This window comes from Pteropus alecto, unplaced genomic scaffold (genome assembly GCF_000325575.1).
Source record: "Pteropus alecto unplaced genomic scaffold, ASM32557v1 scaffold16, whole genome shotgun sequence".
In the NCBI taxonomy this organism is placed as follows: Eukaryota; Metazoa; Chordata; class Mammalia; order Chiroptera; family Pteropodidae; genus Pteropus; species Pteropus alecto.
In genome coordinates, this window is record NW_006438867.1 from 6,171,926 (window position 1) to 6,183,118 (window position 11,193).

Consider the following 11,193-nt stretch of genomic DNA (forward strand, 5'->3'; position numbering starts at 1 on the left):
CACTGTAGCTGTAAGGTGCTTCCACGGTCAAAGGCAACCGACAGCCAAACACGTCTATGAACGGTTTAAACTGATTGGGGAATTTCCGAAGTCTTTTCTGTTGTTTACTCCAATTAATTTTGATCCCGGGATTCGATCTGTCTTTAATGTGTTTACTGATGTGGTTTATGTTGGGATCGAACATTATCATGAATTCTCGACTCATGATGATGGGAATGTCGGTGATGTGGTACACGGAATTAAATCCAAGACCAAATTTTCCAACTTTGTCAACTTCTCCTCTTTTTAAAGATTCTCCTAACCTAGTAATGTTCACAAAATCTGAATCTGAGAATTCGGAATTGTTGAATGACCACAATGCGGGTCCATGACAAGCTGCCATCCCTGGGTCCAGGAGATTCTCTCTAATGTCCATATTTCTTCTCATATCAATCATGAAACTGCATTCTGTTGCATTTGCGTCATCAGCATTTTGAAGCAGTTCTTTAAAAATATCTGACACTGAAGGATATTCTTCCAGAATATTTTGAATTCTTACAGTAAGTGGTTCTCTCTGTCCTGACTGCTCAAATCCCATGTTTTCAGGACTGATCAATCTCGTACTAAGGCATGGGACTTTCAGCCATTCTGCGGTCTTCATGGGTATGTCCTCATGCACCAAAATGATTGGCTCCACTGAGTCTTCCAGTAAGTCATTAAGGTCATCGACTTTGATGTCACAGTAGCAGCATTCATGAATTGGCTTCATGATAAGTTTAGAAGGGTTTCTGCTATGATGTATAGGAACCGGTGTGTTGGGACTGGCTGGAATCTGGTTGCTATACAGCCATCTGATAATATTTAGCATAAGATGAAGATTTTGTTTGCTTTCTTGTTCACTCAGATCTTGATCACTCTGGAGATAAACCTTCTCAATAACCATGGAAATGTGATCTGATGTCAACTCCTCTATTGAGCCACAGACCTTAAAGAGTTGGTGGAATTTTGCCATGGTTTTAGGCACACTATGCAAATAAGGCTGAAGGTCAAGATCATGGAATGGTTTTATCACAGCTTGGGCAAGGGGACAGAATTTTTTGCCAGTCCAAACCCATGGAAATTTTAAGGCTGTGAAAGCATCTTTCCCTTCATTTAAATGATCATGCATGAATCCATAAATTTCAAGCAAAATATGTTGGAATTGGTAGTAGTCTTCATCACTAAAAGTTTTTGATGTGTACCAGTCAACGACAATTTTAAAGTGTTTTAAGACAGCACTGATGCTAGGTTTTGTGAAGATGCCTAAAGCTTTCTCCAAGTTTATATGGACGCTTTCAACAAGAGGGAGAGCTGAGCCAACCAGAACCGCGTGGGCTGCGTCGCACATATCCGGGGGTGCGCAAAGGTCGCAGAGATCCCCTTTCCAGACCAACGAGCCTGGGTAATTGGGAGGCCTTTCCTTGCAAGCTGGAACCCACTTAATTTTCTTCAGGGTCGTCTTTCCTTCGGATGACTGCAACAGGGCATGATTCTTATTTAAAACCAGTAAGAGTGTTTTGGCTTTCTTTAGGAGAACATCCTGATTTGGACAGGAACTGACCTGTAAGGCTTCGATTTTTTTTGCCACTTGCACGACATCTTCCTCTTTGAGACTGGCTTCGTTTTTTAAACCAATCTGTCTTAAAGAGTGAAGAATATCTGGTGAGGTAAAAACTGAAGGTGGGAAGCAAGTTTCTTCTTCGCTAAGAAAGAGGTCCTTTAGGACTTCTATATCAGGATCGAAGAGTTCACTGGCCGATAACATCCGCTCCTGTGAAATCTGAATGAATTTCAGTGGCATTAGCCACTCCAGCACATTTGGATTCTCATTTTTAAGAGAGGACAGATTCTCAAGGATCCATAACATAAGATGTGTTATCTCTTCAGGTGAATAAAATGTATTTTCGATGTCTTTTAAAACAAGCTTTAAGCAACTAGTCGTCTTTAACTTCTCTATTTTCAACATGTTTGCCAAGCGAATGGTAGCTTCGTCGCTGCTGTCTACCACCGGGAGCGAGAGCCGCAGGGCCGGGGGCAGCCTGGCGGCATGGTGCAGGACCTTGCAGCCTTTCAGCTTCGTGTAGGAGACTCCCTGCCCAGACAAATCATTAATTCGCTTGAATATTGCCAATTCCTGAATTATTTTTTTCTCCTTTTCACTGCTATCAGTTAAACTGGCTAAGAAATTCCTCAGGGCGTCTTTGTGTGTGGGAAGTAGTGAAGCGATTTGATTACACAGTTTCTGCAACGGCATCTTCTCCATTATCTGCAAAACAGCACTTGGTAATGGTGGATGGATGTATTTTTTAATAAGCGGATGTTGTATGGAGGCATCTAATTTTTTAAGGACAATCCCTCCAAGTTTTTGTACAATGTCAGCTAAAAATTCTGGAAGCTGGGCTTCGGATTCATCATCTAAAATGACTAAGGATGGAACCCTGAGTCTAATGAGCTCCACACACGTCTGACCTTCTAGTGTAGTTCTGGGGATAAGTGGCATCTCATCGAATAAGCTCAAATCTTCTGCAAAATGTATGTAGAGATTCTTCCAAACCATTTTAAGCCATGAAACAGATGGGTGATTTCTGCCTTCGTCGAATGGATACCACTGAACAATCAGCTCTCTGCCAGGCCAGAATGTATTCATTACTTCTTTGATAAGGCGTGCAAATCGTTCTGGATTTAGAAGCTGCAGCTGAGTACACGGTCTTCCTGTAAATCATACATAGACATATTATAAATACACAAAATTCTGCTATTGGTTATTTAGCTTTCTATTCTGGCAGATTAGGTAGTACTAGAAAGTCCTTTTAAGAGTTTTAAGTACACTGTAAAAAGGCAAAAATTCAGCATAACTGGGCAAAAATTATTTTTAAATAATAATGACAGAGAACCTACACTAAGTCTATGTTTATAATAACCTATGGGAGAAACAAGTCTCTCTGAAAAGTGCTTATTTAAAATAAATATGTAAAATACATTTACATGTGTTTTAAAGCTATCCTATAATGGTCCACAAATGGAATCAAAGTGGAAAATAATTTTTAGTGCTTAAAATAAAAGCACTTAAGAAAAGTGCATAAAGATGAAATGTCATTTTACTTAGGGGTAATTTACAAGCAAACCCAATATGAATTTTTTTCCGGTTTCCAGGAGCCACATGGCTGCACAGGATAACGAGAAGGGCATGAAGGAAGAGCATGGAGGCTGGAGCCTCAGTCTCTGCTGACCGAGACCCTCTGAAGCTGGGACAGCAAGGGGCCTGCGGGCGTTTCCTTTCAACCGCTAACTGGACGGGAAAGCTAGGCGAATTCTCTCATCTGGAAAAAGGATGGGGATGAGGGTCTAGGTCTCGAGGCTGCTCCATCTACATGCCCCAGTCAGGGCACATCCACAGCTCTGTGTGCTTCAGAGCCCTGGGTCCTGCAGAAACGCTTCGGGGACGAGCGGCAGGGGCCGTCGCCACCGCGCAGCTGCACCTGCATGTTTTACAAACCGGGAGACTAATAAGATGCAGTCTGGGGAAAAGGGTTTTTGCTGATTTTTAACCACTGTTCTAGAAAATAACATTTATTTCTAAGTGCGTTTTGTGTTTCAGAGTATTTATAATACCAGTAGGAACAAAATTTTAAAATGACACTACATACCCATAGGTATGTATTTGTCCATACAGAGATATAAAGAGCATCTCAAATTCAATCTCATAGAAAATTAACACCCTACACACATAATTTCTAGTCTCTTAAAAGACCAATTTTGAAAAAGGATATAAAAGAGGGTACACCTCAAGGGCCTTGAAACCTGTGTGTGTATCATTATCTTTTACCAAGAAAGGCCACCCTCATCTCACAGCCTTACACATCCGAAGAGGACTTCGCCTTCACCAAGAAAGTTACCTTTCATGTTACAATGAGACATTTTAAAATTACTGCCATAAAAATTTAAGCAAGGTCAGTTTTGCAACTTCTGGAAACTGTCAATACTCAAATTCTGAATATTTTCAGTTTCCACACTGTATAATTTAGGATAAATAAAGTAGTAATCTGACTGGTACAGCTTCCTTAGTCTATGAGTTCCATTAAAATATAATTTTTATAATTAATTTTTAACAGTAATGTTTTTAAAAATGCTTACTGAATTGAATTAATGAAATGGACCATCCAAATCATTAGTTAGGCAAGGATATAAAACCAAAGATACAAAAACGAGTTAAGGTTCAGAACACGCAGAAAACAAAAAATTAAATATGCACCACACTATGTTCTATGTAATTAAGTGCCACAAAACATGCACTTTGTAGATAATACTATCCAGTATCCTGGAATGAAATCTGGCAATTTACAAAAACACATACCTACCTTCAGGAAAGCCATCTAATATTTATATATAAATGTCAATAAAACACACACACCACATATAACATGCAGCTAACACACCAGTCATGCTCAACTGAAAAAAATAGTAGAAAATAAAGGAGAGAGAAAATGCTGAAGGACGTAATTCTAAGTAAATAAGTCAATTCAATCTGGTCTTGATTTACATTTATTTTGTATTTAAGCCTATACCTTTTCACACTAAAATATAAATAACACCGAAAAAGGTCTAAAACTTCATGTCCTAGTTAGAAAGCTATTGGAATTATAAACCACCTCTAACAGGAAAATAATTTACAGGAAAATAATTTACAGCATTTTAATAAATGACCTGTGTTTTCGTGGCCTAGCCTTTATAATTATCGACACCGTCAAAAGAAGTTAACTGTACAGTATCGAAAGTATTTCTAGACACAGAGTTTGGTAAACTGTTACCAAATGGGATTATTTAATTTAGAAAAAAGTCTTTTAAGGATAGTTTTTGCTTTACTATAGATCAGCTCAAAATAATATCATCAACGCGCTAAATCAGCACTGAAAGACTACACTGTTTTCGTTTACGTTTTTCATATGCTTATGTTCAGCACTAACTTTGAGGAAGATTTCCAGCATGGATGGAAATAGGAGAGTATAGTCTACTTCAAAATGTACTTAAGCAAAGACTCTCAGCCCGTAGTTCTCTCATTAACTGGGAGTTCACCACACCTGACCAGACTCTTCCAGAGTCACAGCCAGCTGGCCACTCTGACCACCAGGCTGTGAGTCCGGCAACTGCTTTGGATACTTTTCTTGTGCAGAAAGTGGCAACGGCAGCCGTGAGGGGCGAGGAGTCCCAGCAATGCTCCACTGTGCAGAGATATCCAAATCTCCTTGCGAACACACACGTGACAAAGTGGAGGTCCAATTACATGGTAAACTGTAGGGCGGTCGAGTCTTCACAGAAACAAAAAGGAAAAGAAAAAAAGCGAGCTAAGGAAGGAAAGTGAAGCCTGCCTGCCCCCTGAGCACTTGTGTGGCACTCCACCAGGCCGGTGGCGGCACGGTGGGGGACCAGCGGAAACCTCCACTCTGACGTGGATGGAGCGTGCCGAGGGGGCCCCGGCATGGCGCCGGGCCCCAAATCTCCCCAAGAAGCCAATGCTGCCGCTGCTGCCTTCCTGGCTTCCCGCCTTGAACAGGATGCGGCAACTAGAGGGATCACCCACCACCCCGAGTCCCTGGGTGGGCGGGAACTACGCCGCCCACTTCTAGAGAGATTTTGTTTTCCCCTTTGATTACACCTGAAAAATATAAGATATACTGATTGAGGTTTAAGAATACACAGGAATAATAGCTGCGAATGCTATGCCACTTTTAATACGAGCTAGAAGCCAAATTTAATATTTATATGAATTATCAGTATAACAATGTCTGAGTTTCTAAATTAATTTTAATATAGGTGTATATATAGCCCGCTTCAAAGAATAGATTGATTCCAAAAATATTATTTACCATAAAAAAATTCTGTAAAGCAAATCTTGCATCTTCTGATATTCCAAGTGAAACATGAACTGGGGGAAAAATAATGTGTTGGGTCAAAAACTTTTATTTAAAAAAAAGACAGTCAATAAAATGACACACTAGGCATTGTAAGGACAATCAACCGATTGTTCCCAATGAAAGCTGTGTTGGCCACTTTACTTTTGCTCAGCTACTCCCCACCTTCAGTACACTAAGCCATAAGGTCCTCTCACTAAATTGTCACATATCCAGAATTGATTCCCATCTATCCTTTTTAATTACAATATTTATGTGCATCATATAACAAAGGTGTGTTCACTCTCGTACATTCCCATTAAATACCACAGCTTGAACTGAAAATTTCAGCATAGTTCTTTCATCTGAGACTAAATGTTCTATGAAATGAAATGTTTCCAAGCCGTTTAAATACAGTTTTGTTGTGGTGTGTACAACCACCAACTATACACCCTTATCCATATCGTTTCCTCTCTCCTTTAAGTGTTATTACCAGAAAAAGATACTGACATGATTTCTAGCTACTTAGGTAAATTAAAAAAACAGGATTCAAAGAATCAAATGAACAAAAACGTCACGCTACAGATGGCACATTCAGTCGGTCACCATACCTGAATATCCCCAGAGGAGGTGCTGTGCTAGAACATAATTAAATCCGTTCTTAGAAAAAGCTGGAATTGTCACAATTCTCACAGGATGGCTATGGAAATTATTCTGTATCTTAAGAAAACACTGTTTTGTAGCGTCTTAGCACATCGTTACGTAAAAGACGAGCCATAAATAAACTCCAAACATAGCTAAATACACAGTTAAGACTGAAAGATGCATTTCAGTGCAAACTAAATCCTAGCTATGTGAGAGAAGGGAATCTTATTCAGAAAAAAAGGCAAAGAAGGAGTATGTACTTAATAGGCACAAATTACACTTCAACAACAGAAATAAAGTCATTTGATAAGCTCCCAACGGGCTTTTTGTACAGGCTATCATCATAAAATATTCAGATATTATAGGTAAGAATTAAGAAAGGAAAGACATCTGAATTTCAAAAATTTTTTGGAGTATCTCTACAAAGTATAAAATTAATTCATTAATTCTGACTTTATGATAAAGAAAGGGCGTTTTTTTTTTTTCATATAGTTCCTCTGCTTGCTTATGGGAACTACCAATAATTGCAAACTTCAAAGAATTGCTACGTGAGCATCTAACCGGCCCTCTGCCTGAAGCAAGCCAATTCCCTGACCAAGAACATCTCTACAGTTCTGTGAGGTGTCTGTGTGCTTGGGTGCCTTAGGCCAAACCTGGCAGCAAATACAGAGACCACTGGTCTTTCCAAAGGAATTCAAGCTCTTCTAGGCTTAACAGTCTCCCATGACTTAAGAGGCATTTTGTCAGTCAACATTCACTGAGAGCCAGAGATAGAAAGAACAAAACAGACGTGGTCCCAGACTTTGCCTTACGGTCTAATGGGGAGGGAGCTAGTAGATAAACTGTTAAAAACGATTAAGCAGGACAGGTGTATGAAGCTACGCGGCATTCAACACCACGCTCGCACACGCGGGCCATGTGAGGTGAACGGATGGTGAGAATCCTGTGCGCCACACCCAAGCGGGAGGAACAGGTTGCCTTCCAAACGTGAGAAAGATCACGAGAGACAACGGGGGTGGTAAGGAGAGAGATCATAACGATCACCGCGACAGCAAACACTGACATGCCCTTTCCGCGTACCAGGCACCTTTATAACACCTAGAAAATAGAACCAGATAATGAAGAGCATCACAGGAAATGTTCAAGGATTTTTGTCCTGTGTTCCAAAGAAAAAGGGGAAGCCTTGGAAAGATTTTCAGATAGGAAGTGGGACAGTCATATTTAGAAAGATAACCCTAGCAGTGCTGTGTTGTATTAACCAGAGAGGCAGGGATGTGGGGGAGGGCTTCCAGGTAACTTCCACATTCCAGGTGAGAGACCAGGACCGCCTGACCGAGGGGAGGGGTGGGCCCTGTGTCTCACAAGCAGCCATGGAAGCAGTGACCCAAAACTTGTGGCACAAATCCTGCACCGAAATCTTTGGAATACCACTGATCCACACGCCTGAGGCTGGTACCTAAATCTGCTACTTTTTCTAAAGATTTCTCTAAACATACACAAATTGCCGTTATCTCTGTACTGAATAGCATACATCATCACAAAGTTGTGTCACAGTGGACAATGTGAACACGCTCTCTCTCCAGACATGAAGTTTGCAGTCCTTCCCCTGAATGTTTGAGATGCAACATGAGCCAGCTCCTCTGTGAGATGCCCCGACATGCCGCCCACCTCCTGTACCGACTCTGTTCTCAGTTTTTGACGGCGAACCAGTCATCCTAAATGACGGTATTATTTACATTGCTGTCCACATTCAGCTCTGGGCCCCTTCGGTTTATTCATCTTTATGTTATCTTCATCTAGCATGATGCCTGGCACATAAGGTAAAGTCAAACAAATGTTTATTGCAGAGTCTCTGGCCATGAAATGAAACAGGGCGTGAGGCCACATTGTAATAAAGAAGCGTGAAAATAGCTTAAACATAAACAGGATGTTGGTGCCAACCTATTAGACATTCTTACCACTGGTCTGACTCGACTGCTTTTTTTTTTTTCTATTTATTTCCTCGAAAACCCATCTATCTGCTCTTCTAATTATTCCCCAGTTTCTTATGGTCACCCATTTACTCAAGACACTTAATACAGAAATAATCTAGACCTGGAAATAAGAGGGGAAACAATCGCAGTTCCAACTCTGCAACTCAATCAAGTCACTGAAAACCTTCAAACTCGGCTTCAATGTCTCCGTCTCTCTAATGAAGATGATACTATGGGCTCTATCACGTCGTGACTGTGGAGAATGAATAACATGAAAGAAGACACTTATTTTAAAAAGGAGATGCTCACCCACAGGCGCAATACCAGAGATTTGCTTTTCCACCTTTGTACCTGGCACCCCGATACCGACATACAGAGGCATTAACACGCCCCACCACACCTGTCAAATAACAGGTTGCTCCGGCTTGCAAGGACTTTATAGCCTAGCACAGTAGAAATATGACTGTAATGAGGCAAAGAGGATTAGTGGAGCCCAGTACATCGGGTCTGCCTGGCAGAGGCGGGTGTGTGGGACGGGATGGTAAAGATGCCTTTGGCGGAGGCTTATGAGCTGAATATTAAAAGATGAATAAAAGTCCCCAATGCAAAGTGGAGGATGAAAATAAGAAAGTGTTCTAAGCAAAAGGAACACCATGTACAAAAATGCAGATATGAAAAAACCTTCATTCAGATGAAAAAAAAAAATTACCAAGCAGACCCTCTGCAGTAGGCACTGTGCCACACGGTGGTGACAAAGCTCACAGGACTCTGCTCTAGCATTCACGTTCGCCAATCTGCAAGTGCTCGGGGGACAGAAAGAGACACTGAATGCATCACGGCCATCGAGACAGCAAGTTCGCCATCACGGGAAGCCGACGGCCCGCAGGAACATGGCAGCATCACTGGACGGCCTCCTGCAGGGGGCCGGCGGGATGCGATGAGGGGCGAGCGGTGAAGGCAGGGGACCTCGGAAGGGAGTGGAGCACGAAGGCCACAGAGACACGCGGCACACCCGCCATTGGCGGTTCACTGAGAAAGGGACCGTTCCCGAAAGGTTAATCAGCAGAAGCTGCACACTGTGGGGGACAAAGAAAACACGTGAGGGTTCGCCCCCGAGCGACTTCGTGCAGAGTCAGTCACCTTCCTCGATAGGATGGTTCAAGAGGACGAACAGGTTTGGGGAGAGGATGAAGCCTCAAGTTGTGAAAACGTTGATTTTGAGATACTTATGAACTGCAAGTACGAAATGATAACAGCTGTCATTTTATCAGTATTTACTATGTGGCAGGTACTGGGTTAAACTATATATAGTGTGTATATATCATCTGATCTCCAGTGTAATGCCTGCTGTGAGTAAAATATTACAGCAAAGCTTTGCAATGACCTGCTCTGCTGTGATAATGCAAAATTGGATAAAATTCAATTAGTAAGTTGTGATGGCCTGCCATCCTACACTCAACCCTTGTTCTTCTATCATTAACATAAAATGTAAGATCGTAATAAAGCAATTTTACACTCTATGTACTTGAACCTTGAGGGCTTCGGGTATACTCTTGTGGAAGGATGTTACTGTATTAGCATGTCACTGATTTGAAAATAGGCTGGGGGGTGGGTAATTTGTTCAAAGTCACACATGGGAGTCCAGTTTGAATCCAGACCTGTGTGAGTACAAAGTCCAGGCCTATAATCACGACACGACACGACACTACTCCTTTTGAGGCTGGGGTGGCAACTGTGGATATGGAGGTGACCGCACATGCACTGTGAGTGGATGCCTGGGAGTCGCTGAGCACACGCAAAGAAAGTAAGGAACAAAAACAAAAGAGCTAAGCAAGGAGCTTCTAACCTAACCTATATTTAGGGGTAAACTGAGGAATGCAATTTGGAAAAACAGACAAAGAAGTGTAAGGATACGAGGAGAGAATGATATAAAAGCCAGGGTTCAAAGAGAAAGCGATCGATAGTATCTAAGGTTCGGGGAGATCGGGTAAAAGAACAAAAAGTGTCTACTGGATTCAATAATAAAAAAGCCCATTAACTGGTCACCTCGACCAGGCAATTTTACTGGAATGACAGCAGAAGCAAAAGTTTGTTTGCAGTGATAATGGATGACATGGCAGTACACTGGTCCCCCTTATCTGTGGGGGACACGTTCCAAGACCCCCCGGTGGAAGCCTGAAACTGCAGACGAACTATATATATTCTGCTTTTTCCTCTACATAAAGGAAGTACTTTACAGCCGCTTCTTTTCGGCACCTCCGAATTACCAGCATCACTGCTCTTGAGCCGTGGGGTCATCGTGAAGTAAAATAAGGGTGACCTGAACACAAGCACTGGGACACCGTGACAGTAGGTCTGATCGCTGAGATGGCTACTGAGCCACAGGGGAACTGAGACCGTGGGTGACGATAAGCATATACTGCTCCTTCTAGAAGCTGGACTATGACAGGGTGCAAGAAAGGAAATCAAAGCCAAGGTTTGTTTAGTGTCCCCCAAAATGAGAAAGACTTGAAACGTGTTTAAGTGCTAACGGGAAAGAGCAGCAGAGATAAAGAGTGAAAATACAAGCAGCAACTTAGTATTTAGCTCAGGGTTTGTATATGATACAAGTAAAAGGTAAAACTATGACAATGAGATTTTGCTTGAGCTATAGAATTAACAAAGTATCC

The 11,193-nt window shown here is 41.7% G+C and overlaps 1 protein-coding gene across 1 annotated transcript in view; it reads right to left on the reverse strand.

Annotated features, from left to right (window-relative positions):
* The window catches only part of SACS (sacsin molecular chaperone), a 43,462-nt gene that overhangs the window by 10,210 nt on the left and 22,059 nt on the right, over positions 1–11,193 (reverse strand). Inside the window, 1 exon segment of the mRNA XM_025049511.1 lies at positions 2–2,730. Coding sequence (XP_024905279.1) covers positions 2–2,730 — 2,729 coding nt within the window.